The following is a 14414-nucleotide window of genomic DNA, read 5'->3' on the forward strand; positions in this document are numbered from 1 at the left end:
ATGAATTACAATGGTTTATGTATTGAATATGCTGATGTTACTATTCCTTTTGAGTTGAAATCCGGTTTAATACACTTGTTGCCAAGGTTTAGTGGTCTTGCATGTGAGGATCCGTATAAGCATCTTAAGGAATTTCAGGTTGTTTACTCTACACCATTGAGACCTGAAGGAATCATCGAAGATCACATCAAGCTAAGACCCTTCTCGTTTTCACTATAGGGTGCTGCCAAGGATTGGTTATATTATCTTGAGTCGAATTCTATCACAACTTGGAATGATTTGAAGAGAGTCTTCCTAGAGAGATACTTTCCTGCCTCCAGGGTTGCATCAATTCGAAAAGAAATATGTCGTATTAGACAGGGAAATGAGTCATTGGCTGAGTATTGGGAGAGATTCAAACAATTAGTATCCAACTGTCCTCAACATCAAATTACCGAACAACTACTTATTCAATATTTCTATGAGGGATTGTTACCAATGGATAGAAACATTCTTGATGTTGCTAGTGGTGGAGCACTTGTCGATAAAACTCTAGTTACTGCTAAAGCCCTGATTGAGAACATGTCACTCAACTCCCAACAATTCACAACCATAAATAATTCTATGGTCCAAACAAAAGGTGTGAATGACATTCCAGTTTCCTCTTCCAACAAGGCTTTAGAAACCAGAATTGAAGAGCTTACTTCTTTAGTGAAACAAATGGCAGTGAGTAAACCTCAAACAGCAAAGTTGTATGGTATTTGTACTTCTACTGAACATCCTACTGACACATGTCCTATTCTTCAAGATGATTCAGTCACTCAGTTGCCTCAAGCATATGCAACTAACTTTTTCAACCAAAGCAACAATCAGAGAGGGTACAACATTCCTGACTTATCCACCAACAAATATCATCCCAATTGGAGGAACCATCCAAACATTGGATATGGAAACCAGCAGCCCACCCAACAACAATTAGTCATACCCCTGCCAAAACCACAGACCACTCCCCAAGTCTCCACCTATGCACCTTCCGGACCTTCATTGGAGGATCTTGTCAAACAAATGGTTGTTAACAATCTCCAATTTCAGCAACGAACAGATTCCAGTATTCAGACTTTGCAGACACAGATTGGACAGCCTGCCACTTCGATGAATGCCATGCAGCAAGCCCAAGGATCAAACTAACTTCCTTCCAAAATAGTTTTGAATCCAAAAGGCCCTAATGCTAATGTGAGTGCAATTTCCTTGAGATCCGAGAAGGTAACAGAACCAGCCCAAAAAAAAAAAAATCTTGAGGTAACACCTAAACCTTCTTCCGTTGTGATAGAAATTGAACCCTCTGTTGTGGTAGAAACTAAAAAAGAAAAAGAGAAGGAGTATGTGCCACCAGTTCCCTTCCCACATAGAATACTGAAAAATAAAAGGACTGGTGATGGAGACAAGGAGAGAGAGATTTTAGATGTGTTCAGAAAAGTGGCAGTAAACATTCCGCTTCTTGATGTTATTAAGCAGGTTCCAAAGTATGCAAAATTTCTAAAAGACTTGTGCACAAGTAAGAAAAGGTTGAAGGGCAATGAGAGAGTAAATTTGGGACGAAACATTTCAGTCCTTATCCAGCCTAAACATTCACCTGAAAAAGCTACTGTTTCATCCCTCAATCAGGCCATACCCCAAAAGTGCAAGGACCCAGGAACTTTTGCTATTCCATGTACCGTTGAGGATAGTAAATTCGACAATTGCATGCTTGATTTGGGAGCAGGCATTAATGTTATGCCTACTTCTGTTTATAATAACCTTGATCTTGGTCCTTTATAACATACAGGTTTAATCATTCAACTAGAGAACAGAAGTAATGCTCGCCCTATTGGAGTAGTGGAAGATGTGCTTGTTCAAGTTAATGACTTGATATTTCCTGCAGATTTCTACATTCTGGACATGTATGGAGAAACAAATTCAAGCAGACCGCCTATCATTTTAGGCAGACCGTTCATGAAAACGGCGAAAACAAAAATTGATGTCGACGATGGAACCATGTCCATGGAATTTGGTGACACTGTCGCAAAATTTAACATTTTCGATGCCATGAAACATCCCTTAGAGAAGCATTCTGTTTTTCATATTGACTTGATCTTTGAGTTGGTTGATGACACCTTTTCTGAATTGTTTTCACTTGATTTTCCATCTCTATCTGGGTTGATGATGTTTATTCATGTGATGATTGTACTGACACTAACCTTTGTGTTATTTGTGCTGAGATTGATGATGTCTTGCAGAGTGATACTATAAACAAAGTTGTTTATGTGGCTGAAGCTCTTGACATTCTGACTGCCTCAAACATACCATCCATTGAACAACCGCATTCTTTAGAGCCTAAACCACTTCCCGAGGATTCATATGATTTAACAAAGCTTCAACTTAAGCAGAAATATAAGAAGGGAATTGGATGGACCTTGGCTGACACTCGTGATATTAGCTCATCCATATGTATGCATAGGATCTCACTTAAAGATGAAACAAAAGTAGTGAGACATCCCCGTAATCCTTTAATTCTTGATATTGTGAAAAAGGAGATCACTTTCACGTGCCCATTCAACACTTTTACTTATCGAAGATACTTTTTTGATCCTGGAATACAAGGCAAATGCACTAATATCAATGGACACTACCCAAAGCTACTCCATGAGAACCCGACTTTGGAAGAAGAGACTGTAGAAGAGCTCTCTTTGGAAAAGGCTGCTTATGCGATCATTTATCCGTCTTGACTCCTCAGGTGTGTTCTTTCCTTTCTCTCACTCTTATTTTATATTTATGCTTTTTCATTGAGGACAATGTATGTTTTAAGTGTGAGGGAGATAACCATTTATTTGTTTTGTTTTCTTTGTTTTTTTTCTCTGTTTTGGTTTTTGTTTGCTTTCTTAAAAAAAATGCATGTTTTTTTCTTTGGTTTTTTGAGTTACAATTATGAGTATTTTTCTTAGTTCTCTTGACTAAAGTCTTGTGGTGTGATATGAAAAATTTGTTGTGCATTTTTAGTATGATAGAAATGACTAAACTCTAAATTGTACATCATTTGTGGTAGATCAATTAACCTTGTAAGATTTTGAGCCTTATATGGATAACATACAAAAATCCATCTCTTTCTTTCTTGTGTGGTTCGCTCATGTCTGTTAATCTCTAGAACTTGAATTGACTCTTGTTGATGCTATTGTTTACGTGTGCACACTGATATGATAAAGGCAGTTTTGTTTTTTGTTTTTTAACCAGTTAGCCAAAAAGCCAACCCTGAAATAATATCATCCCTTGTTTGAAACCCCCTTGAGCCTATTATCCTTTTTTTTGTTTAAAACTCATTACAAACCGAGAAGTGAAAAACAATGTTATATCATCCTATTCAAATGGTTGAAAGAGTCTTGTTTGGAGTTGTGTGGGGTTGAATAATTATGTTTGCAATATTTCAGAAGTTGGTAGAAAAAAAAAAGAAAAATATAAAAAGAAAATAGAAACGAAAAAAAAAATGAATGAAAAAAAATAGAAGGATGTATACATGTCAATACATACTCCTTATGAAAAAGAAAAAAAGAAGAAGAAAAAAGAGAAAAGAGAAAAAAAAAATATGAAAACAGTTAATATAGAGTTGTTGAAGTGAATGAAATATTTTCTAAATTCAACTCCCGCAGTTTCTTTCAAGTCTTTTTCGTCTCTTTGAATTTTAGCCTAGTACCCCTTAGGATTTATCTCACCCTTACCTTGGCCACGTTACAACCAAATAAAAGTTCTTTTGATCTTTGTGTGCATGTATTTCAAATATGGATGTTAGAGTCCTTTCAAGCTTATGGTAGTACTAACTTTCACGTTGTGCTTTGAGTGTAAACAGTTAACCTAAACACTTGAGAGTTGAGTGAAATTTATCCTGTGAGGATCTTATTACTTTTGGATGTACTATTTGGTAATCTGTTTTTCTATCTTCTTTGAATGTCACAAGAAGTTGCTCACTAACACCATATTCTTGAAGCTTAGACTTAGAATTCTGCTTGTACCTTATATCTTGATAAACTTTGGAATTGCATGTTTTGTTTGTTCTTGTATTTTTCTTTCTGTTTTGAGTTTTAAATTTATAATTTTGCTCGGAGTGCAAAAGTTCAAGTGTGGGAGAATTTGATCAGTGCATTTTGATGCACATTCTTCTATAATTATACTTAGGCATTTATCTAGTTTATTTTACTTATTTTAATATTTTATTATGTTTTTAGATTTAAGTTCATGTTTGCCTTTAATCTATTTTCGTTTGTTATTTTCAGTTTTAGCGGTTATTTGATACCTGTCCACTGTTCGGATCATAACTTGAGCTACGGGATGCCGTTTTGCAAGTTCTGACATATGTTGGAAAGCTAAGAGAAAGAGCTACAACTTTTATGTTGAAGCCAAAGTCTGATTCGGAGTGAAGATGTCTCAAATAATTCGTTGAAGTATTGTACTTTAGGAAATATTTTCTTTTGGGCCATTTGTTGGGCGGAATTTAGGTTTTCCGGCCCAATTTGAATTATTAGTGAAACCTTTATTCTGTTTAAAAGGGAAGCCGCGGTACTGTAGAAATTACACATTATTCACGATAACTTTTTACTTTTGTACGATCATGAAGAGGAACTAATCTCCTAGAGTCAATCTGATGTAACTGAATTTCCAAGGCTTTGAGGTTTTTATTCTATCAATTTAATTTTATTCTCTTTCAATTCTATTCTATGAAATTTCATTTGCTTAATCTGTATTTTGTGGAATGGTTTTGATTAAATTCGTATGATTGCATTCCTAACTATTAATCGCCATTTTCGTCGCTTTGTCGTTAAATTGCGTTTGTAAATCGTGTTTGCTTAATTCACGATTGTATTTATCCGTTTGCTTAATTCGGAATATAGGAATATAAATTTGTCATATATCTAGTGCACTTGTCAATCGAATTTGAATCGAATAGAGATTGAAACCGCTTAGGGAATTGGTAGGTAAAAACCAATGATTACCCGGAAATCAAAAATAGTAGATTGACTTATTTTATAATCGCTTATTTTAATCACATTTTTTACTTTGTTTTCTAAATCGACCACTAAAACATAAACCCCCCTTAAATCGATTTCATTAGGTTAAGAATAATACAAGAATCCTTGTGATACGATACTCGAGGTGTCGCTTCCCGTTTACTATATTTTATTACTCGTTTTTGATCCGTGTGCGACAGCGGATCAGTGATGAATTGTTAAAATTTAAAATTACAAAATAAAATATTAAAAAAACAATAAAAAGTCGTTGATAACCAAATTAAAGAATTAAGTCTTCCAAACTAATAATCAGAATCGAAAGTAATATATTTCAATTTTAATCATCAATAAAATTAAATAACATAAGTGTTTGTTTTTCTCTAAGAAATACAACTATTTTGCTCTTTTTAAATAATCTAAATCACATAGCCAAATAGTATTAAAAGACAACCGATTTTTTTTGAAAAACCACTTAGCCCACCAAACTGCAATAAGTGATCTAATAATTTTTCTTGAGTTTTCGCTGAGAAACATAACCAATTCGAAATAATAGGTCACCATCTACTAAAAAATCACATTTTACAAATAAATGATCTTGTCTTCATCCAAGCCACAATTCGACACACATCTTTGTTCGTTCGTAGCAAGAATTTGTCGCATAGCCAAATTATTATTTGTCAAAATTCGATTCAGTAACAACCGCCAGACAAATATAGAAATATTAAGCGGCACAATCTTCAATCACAAAATTTGAGAATTAGCCTGGTGGTTAATGTTGTCGACTTCAGTCAGATTTTTATAAGCATTGTTGATTGTGTAGCAAAGATAGGGATGTAAATTTCATACACAACGGTTTTCTACTTCCACATGCAAAACAATTGAGGTTAACCACTCAAAACACTCTCCCTCTAACTCCTCCTCTCACACAAACAACCTCATACGCCACTTCCATGCCTCACCATTCTCGCCCACCCTAACTCATTTATTTTTGTTACAAAATCGTCACCTTATTCTCCTCCAATTCAAGCAACCTATTAAATCTAACCTTCAAAAAAATACCATCAAGCTTGGGATCTTTCTAAAATAGAGTAGAAGACACATCTCTTATCTCTCAACCAATGTTTTCAAGTTCTCGTAGTTGTATACATGTCGTAATTTGAAGAATTATCCATTGTTGATAGTTGATAGTGTACCTAGTATATAAGTGAATTTCGACTCTGTTGCAAGGGATCGCAATTTATTTTATTCTCTTTAGAAATCTACATCTGAACCACTGAGATAACAAGTTTGTGAGAAATGTATGAACTTGCATTCCATTTTCAATTCAAACATTTCAATTGCTTTATAGTTGTTTACTTATTTACTTACTTTTGTTAACCTAAACACTTTTACTCTGTTTATTTTGTTATTTACATTAGAAATTCTTTCAACATAATTATATTTTCTCGAAATGTTTTACACAAAGTGATACTTAGGATTTTCGAGTTTGATACTACAAGTGAACTAAAACTCGTGATTGTTTACTAAAACTCATAATCAGATAAAAATTGTTATAAGTTAAGTCAATACAAAGTCAATTAAAAATTAATTAAATTAATTCTTAAGAGTTATAATTAACTTTGTAGTCGATTACTAAATACACTCTTTATTACAAATAATATATTTCATGATAAAACTTTCACCTCATCCAACAACAAATTAAGGTATAATTTTAGGAAGTGTCATATTTTATTTTTATTTTTTAAAAAATATCATATATTCCCTCTGTTTTTGAATATAATTTAGATGAAAACTAATTCATGACATGTTTAGAATCCCAACAAATACAGTTTATATTTTTATTTCTTTAAAACTGGTGCTCTTCTTTTTATTTTATTTTTTATTTGTAAATTAAATGATTTATTTATTCGATTTCTTTAATAATTGGGGGTTAGATAATTAGATTTTACTATAAAAGTACTCGTTCATTAAGTTTTACCATAAACCTAACTCATCTATAGTCTCTCCAAACACATACACCATTGCTTTGAGATGAATTGCTTGACATAAAAAATCTTCAAAGTTTTGTTGTATGTTGTTCTTCTAACACCAATCTTGAACAAAATATTTTTTCTCCTCTTACAATCTATCTCATATTATGGTGTTTTTGTTGTTGTTGTTGTTTCCACCTCTTGTAAGGTCATTGTTATATTTTGGAATAACATTCTTATGTTATAGGTCAAAGAAAACAATTCATAATTTATTGTTTTCCTTAATTGACAATAGTGAGAAATTTATTACTAAACATACTGTAAATTGCAAGCAATGTTGTTATTTCACAATACAAGATCTTGAAAATTTTATTTTGTATATTGCAACGCATAAAAAAGTGGTGAATGATAAAAAAAATTGAAAAAGAAAATAATACATGTTACTTTCAATTTTTTACCATTCATTGCAAGTAATATGTTACCTCGGCTCTTTTATAAAATCGAGGGAAAATTCCCTATTTTATTTTATTTTTTAATTAAAAAAGAATTAATATTTTCCCTTGATTTTATTAAAGAATCAAGGGGTGTAGCTACTCAGTTAACCTACAATGAATCAATGTCCTACATTCATAAAGTAACAACGCTCAATATATTGTCAACACATCAATCCACAAGAAATCCTCTACATCCAATAAGAATGCTAGCACCCCCATTATATATCTTGGACGCTATCTTGTGAAACACAAGCATTGATAATGAAATCATTTACCATGAAAACAGTGAAATTTAAAAAAGTTTAGAACACATTTTTATGATGGATTGCAAGTGCAGAAAAAAGTTTGTTTCAAGGTTGGTGTTTTTACATAATATCTAATCTTTTAACTGAAATTTTATATTATGTATCTAACTTTTTTTTATGTTACATCAGAAATTGGATGAGTGCAAAACTTTTGAACTTGAAAAGCAATGGGTATGCAACAAAATTTGGATTTGTTCTTCTTCAAGACTATCAGTGAAAATGATGAATCAAACTTGTCAAAATTTTGTAATTGTAAATTGAAACTAAAACAATGTAACATAAGAAATTTTGTATTTTAATAAATAAAAGATTGTAAATAATGTAATTTAATATTTTGTGTAAACAATGTAATTTGTATTTTAAAAAAATATATATATTTTTTCCCTCGGGTTTTAACAGAAAATGAGAGGTATGTGATGCTAGTTTTAAAAATATAAAAATGTCGTTGTTGGGGGTCGAACCAATAATTATTTCAACTATCCCCTTAGTTAATCAGAAACCGAGTGGTAAAGTGACTAATTTTTATGACGTTCTTCGTTATCTCACTTGTATAACCAAGATAACCTTCGCGCTCGAGGTAAAATATATTTTTTGTAGTAGTGAGTTTAAGATAATCTATAAATAATTAGTTAATTAGATAATTAGTATGAATACTCATTAATTATTGTATACAATTCCCTATTTCTTAATCATTATTTTTATTCAATACTTTATTCTATCTTCATTTCATTCTTGCAACGCAAGTAACTGTAACACCCTAATTCCCCAATGTATACTTATAACTAAATCATAGATTTTTCACAATATTTTCACATAGAATGTTACACCTCTCAAAATACACACACAAATACTCAGCATAACAACACAACTCCAGCACGTATAATAATTCAACTCAATAAAATTATCAATTCATATATATGTAACTCACATTTAACTCAACGATACCCAACAACAAACTTATAAAATCAGCAAGTATTCAAGAGAAAACATAGTAATCTGCCACAACATCATCAACTCATCTATACATAACAATCTCTCATAAAATTAATAAAATCAATTAAAATTTATTTTTAATAATTTAAGTCACGTCAAACAGCCCCTAACATTACTCAATGGTACCCAACAGTCCTAAAATTCAAAAGAATCGAAAGTAACATTTTTATGAGTTCAAAACATTTCAAGAGAGTATTTTTATTAATTTAATATATACTCTTAACTTGTAAAAAGTTATAACAATATATAATTATAACTTAACGAAGTTTCCAATGAACTCTAAATAACTCTACATCAATCCCTACAATTCTAAAACAACTTTAAAGTGCTCAAAATACTCTAACTACAACTCTGGCATATAAAAATAACTCTTATGAACTTAATTGATTGACGGTCTGACTCAAATAATGATAAAACAACTCTAAAAAATCAAATACCTTTAATTTTAATTCTACGATTCCTAAGATTTAACTTTAAACAATTCAAAAGCAGCTTTGACAACTCTAAATGTATAAGAGTTACTCAAAACAAATAAAAATATAACTATTAATAACTCAAAACAACTATGACAACTCTAACAATTATAGTGACAACTTTAACAGAATTAAAAATAAATTAAATTAATCAAATAATCTGAATAGTTATCTTTAATTCAAAATCCCAAAAATATTATATTAAATACGGAATATATAATACCACGTGAGGCTTCGGTACATATATAAAATTATATGTATTATAACAAAATATCTCTCTCACCTTTTAGAATATATATTTAGAATTTTCTACACAATTCTTTTTAATTATTTCATTAGCCTTCAACACTTTTAATTCATACTATCATCCCAAACTCACATTATTCTATTTTTCTAATTTAATTATTAAATTTATATTAATAATAAATTTAATTTTCCATCCAATCTTTTATTTATGAATAAAATTTAATTCTCCATTTAGATATTTCATTTACTACCTCCAACTTATTCTCCTAAATATTTTTATTATCCTTTATTTCTCTACTAACTCATATTTTTTATTAAATAACTAATTATATAATTTTTAATATAAAGTCACAAATTTTTATTTTTATTTATTTTTAATATTAATTAAAAATACTAATATTCTAGTTATTTTCTAATTATTCTACCAAACTCTTATATTCTCATCATACCCTACTATTACCATTACACCCCAATAACACATATAATCACCAAATTTCTTTTAAAGACACACCAAACATCAAATAATTAAATTAAATTAATTAATCAAATTTGGATGTTACAATAAGCAATTTACTAACAAATTGGTATTCGAGCATTAGTTCTTGTAAGTGTATATTACATTGATTTAAAACTTAATTATTTATTATCAATAAAGTAAATATGATCTTCCAAACACACATTCAATTCTTGATGGTAAGAATTGAGAGAGATGATATGACTTGTTTGGCTATCAAGTTACACTCGAGGTGATTGCCAATAGATTCCTATAAATCCATGCATATGCAACAGAAGCCCAAAATAATTCAGAGAGAAAAAAGAAATACAAAGCCATGTGTTCAATTCAGGCAAGAGTAGATACTGGAAATTTTGATAAAATCTCCATGCTGAGAATGTATATGAGACATGAGATATTTTGATCAAATACTATAAAGGAGGTGAAAATGGGAAAAGTGGGATCTCGAATAAGGTAGTATGAATTGCTACATTAAACATTTGTTGCCTATGCATCAAAGGTTCAAGGTTTGGTGCATAATATGAAGAGTATGGTGGAGTGATGGTTAAAAAGATGGTGATTGAAAAGGTAATGAAAAGACTCACTCCTCATTTTGATCATGTGATAGTTGTCATTCAAGAATCTGACACCTTGGCAACTATGAAGATGGAAGATTTCATAGGGTAATTAGAAGCACATGAATCAAGAATTCTTGAAAAATAAGGAGTGCGAAAATCAGTTACAGCATTGTAAGCTCGAAGATTCAAGAAAAATTGTGGTTTTGAGAAACACAACGGAAAAAAGAATCAAGGGAAGTTCAAGAAATATGTAAAAATGAAACTCACAGAATATTAAGTTTGATGGAAAGCACAACCCCTTCAAGAAAGGAGGAGGGACAACAAACTCTAATCAACAAAAGAGTCAAGACAAAGACAAGAAGCACATTAAGTATTATAGCTGTGAGAAATAGGGGTTATTATACCTCAAATTATTGGAACAACAAAGGAAAGAGAAGGATCAAGACAGTGATGATGAAGCTAAGATGGTACAAGTGACTTAGATGATGGTATTGGTAAATATGGTGGTATAAGAGTATGGAATGAGGCATTGATTTAAATCTTATAAATTAAAAAAATGATAACTCCATAAGTCAAATAGCTTTTGGATATTGAGAGTTCTTTGTGACAGATGGAGTTAATATCAAGTGTCAAGTAAAGCTCTTGATGATGGCATCTTATCAAAAATAAATCTTAAGTCTCATTATTTATGCAATCAAAGAGTCTAATTGAGGTGCTAATCAAGTTGATAAATTAATCAAACGATCTTAAAATATGAAAGAGAGAAAATGTGAAAACTCATTGATCATGTGCTTAGCGTCTTAGAGTGATCAGTTAAATTGTAAAAGTTCAAAAGTATTGAAGTAGTGAGGCAAATCACGCATACATGATGTGATGTTTTCCTTCTCTTTGATGCTTTCCGCAAGTGCACGAAATGCATCGGGGTAATATAAAAGGTTGTTGAACCCACAGAGAACAATAATCAATCTTATCGCTAATTATTGTTTCTATGTAAATCTAAGGCTAATTGGATTTAGATGAGAGGGAGAATTAAAGCAGAAGATAAAGCAAGTGGATTTAAAATATTTAATAAACGGACACCGGAATGTGATTTCTAGTGTACCTTCAGGACTCAGATAAATGTCAACATTTCGTTTTGCTTTAAAAAAATTTGGACGAAATATTTATTTAAAAACACTACTCACTTTTGTGCAGCCCGTGTTATGCTTCGAAACTGTACAAGTCATGTTGCCGCTCCACAAGATACAATTTCGAAATAATTTTTGAAAACTGATAAGTTCTTATTAATTTCTAAAGTGTTGTCGCTGTTTTTGGAAATAAAAAAAATCAATTTTTTGTTGATCGGATACCGGTCTCACATTGTCACGTATTGACCAGTATCTGAGTGTTTTCGCTTTCGCGCAAAACTTTTTAATTTAAAAACTAAAAATTCAGAACCCGAAAAATAAGTTAATATTAAAAATTAGCGCCGATAAATTTTACCGAGTCCCGTCGGAACGATGGTCCTCACATCTCGGGCTCAAGGTGCATGGCCAGACATATTGGATACGTGAACAAGCATAAATTGAGTATCAATGACAGTGAACAAATTATACATGTTCATGGAAGTAGTAATATCAATAAAATATAATTTGATAATTAAAATGGTAAGATAAGAATAATAGCATATAAATTCGACAATTAAAATAGCAACTAAGTAAAATTAAAGGCAATTTAGTAAAAATGGTATGTAAAAGCTTCAAATAATAACAATGGCAGTAATAAATAATTGAGATAGAAAGTCAATTAGACCTGAAAATTAAACTGCAATTTGCTCCAAACGAAGTTCTTAATTTGGTACAGGAAATAAAACCTTGTTGGAATATAAACATGCTTCAAAATAAACACTAAGCCTAACACTAATTTTTGCAACAATCCCTATATGTGAGAAATTAAAGCTTTTGAGAATGGATATTTGTGTCTAACTATGCTTGGCTCCTGAAAACCTAAAAAATATGGCTTTATATAGTGCTCCAACTAGTATAAACATCCAAAATTTGTTTAAGAAAGTGGGAGAAAAGTATGGGAAGTGGGAGAAACTCATTCCACGCAGCTGCTATTTTTCAGCTCCTAAAGCCCATGGCGGATGCCATGGCCTCATGGAAAACGCCATGAGTATTAACTTGGTGAACATGGGATGACTGGGGATCATGGAAAATGTCATGCTCTTATGGAAAACACCATTAACTTCAGGGCCTACTTTTCTGCATTTTCTTCAAGGTGGGCGGCGCCTCATGGCTGCCACATCATGGCGAACGCCATGGAGGTCGCCACCAATACATTTTATTTATTTCTTCTCTGTTTTCAGTCGTTTTCATCCCGTTTTCTCGCGTACTGACTCCTACCTATAAAGTATTTGAAATATAGATAATATGCCAACATAACACAATAAAAAAGGAACAAAACGAACTAAAATGACGTGCTTATCGAGTCTGAAACATGATACGTTTCATGGTTATCAAACTCCCTCATACTTGAACCTTTGAAAAATGCAGCATTTATAATCTAAAGACTAAAAAATAATAGCATTCAATTACTCATGCTTGGCTACAAACTCTATTTCGGTTAAGATTGCCTTGATATGTTCTAATTTGCACACTAAGGATATCGTAATGACATAATTTCACAATTGTGCGATCAAAAGCCCCCCTCCTATACAAACCAATCTGACTCATGATATTATGCTTAAGCCCAACTTACTCATTCTCTTTTTCATCTTCTTTACATTCTAGTGCAATCATATTAATCATGTTATCATTTCACACTCATAATAAGAAAATCTGTTAGTGACTATGATCTTTTTTTTTTCAATTTCTTTTTCACACACTTTGGCTCAACTTATTTATTAAATAGAAGGATCAGATACTGTTGGGTTAAATGACTAGGTGAGGGTCACCTAGCTTAGAAGGAGCATTCCCTTTTATTCATTTTTTTCTTTTAAGTTCTGATAATTCACTTATTTGCATCAACTTCCCTACGTGGTGTGTGCTCAGGATGGTGTTGACTGCTAGATAAACTACTTAAGGACTATTAAAGAATGAGAATTCAAGGCTACGGACATAATAAGTACTCAAATCGATCTCCATATTCGGGAGACTTAAGGTGTTATAACAATACTAATTTTGTACAGTTTTCCCAAGTCTCTTCAATCTAACTTGAATTTCATCTGCAGCCTAGGTACATTCAAATCATGCAATAAATTTCCAAGTCTTATAAAGTGTTTTCTTTGCTATGGCTCAAGAAACTGGGAGAATCAACAAACAATAAGAAACCATGCATAAAGACTCGACAACACATGCATTGACTCGACTAACAACCATTAAACCAAAATTTTCATAAAACCCTAATAAACATGAAATAAACTAGAAAAATAATAAATCTAACTAAAATGCAATAAAAGGAAAGCAGTAAAGTTCCTCCTCCCACACTTGAACCAAACATTATCCTCAATTTTTTGATAAAAGTGGGAAAAGGAAGAAAGAACCTGGATGAGTTTTGCAAAGATATCAGTGTCAGCCACAACCTCAGCCTTGGCATTGGTCCTAACCACTTCGTCCATCATGCTTACCCCGACCATACCCACCACGCCCATGTCCTCAATCCATCTGGAACTGCAAGCCAGTTAATTGCGCGGATAAGGAATCCAACATGTTATTATGGTGACCTTCAGCTACTTGCGAAAACCGAAGGTGCTCTAGCATCTCCTGGTGGCGGTGTTCCATGAATTTCTGGAAGGTTTTCCACTGTTAGGCCTACTCTACCATGCCGATCTGTGATATCTAAATATGTTGAATGTTACTAGCCATGGTGT

General features: G+C 31.9%; 1 protein-coding gene across 1 annotated transcript; it reads left to right on the forward strand.

Annotated features, from left to right (window-relative positions):
* Positions 1–7998, forward strand: LOC127101939 (uncharacterized). Its single transcript, XM_051039363.1, has 5 exons — positions 1–138; positions 220–1087; positions 1310–1705; positions 1805–1919; positions 7911–7998. The coding sequence occupies exons 1-5, from the start codon at positions 1–3 to the stop codon at positions 7996–7998; spliced, it is 1605 nt and encodes a 534-aa protein (XP_050895320.1).
* Positions 7999–14414: the final 6416 nt, after the last annotated feature.

This window comes from Lathyrus oleraceus, chromosome 7 (assembly GCF_024323335.1).
Source record: "Lathyrus oleraceus cultivar Zhongwan6 chromosome 7, CAAS_Psat_ZW6_1.0, whole genome shotgun sequence".
NCBI classification, from domain to species: domain Eukaryota; kingdom Viridiplantae; phylum Streptophyta; class Magnoliopsida; order Fabales; family Fabaceae; genus Lathyrus; species Lathyrus oleraceus.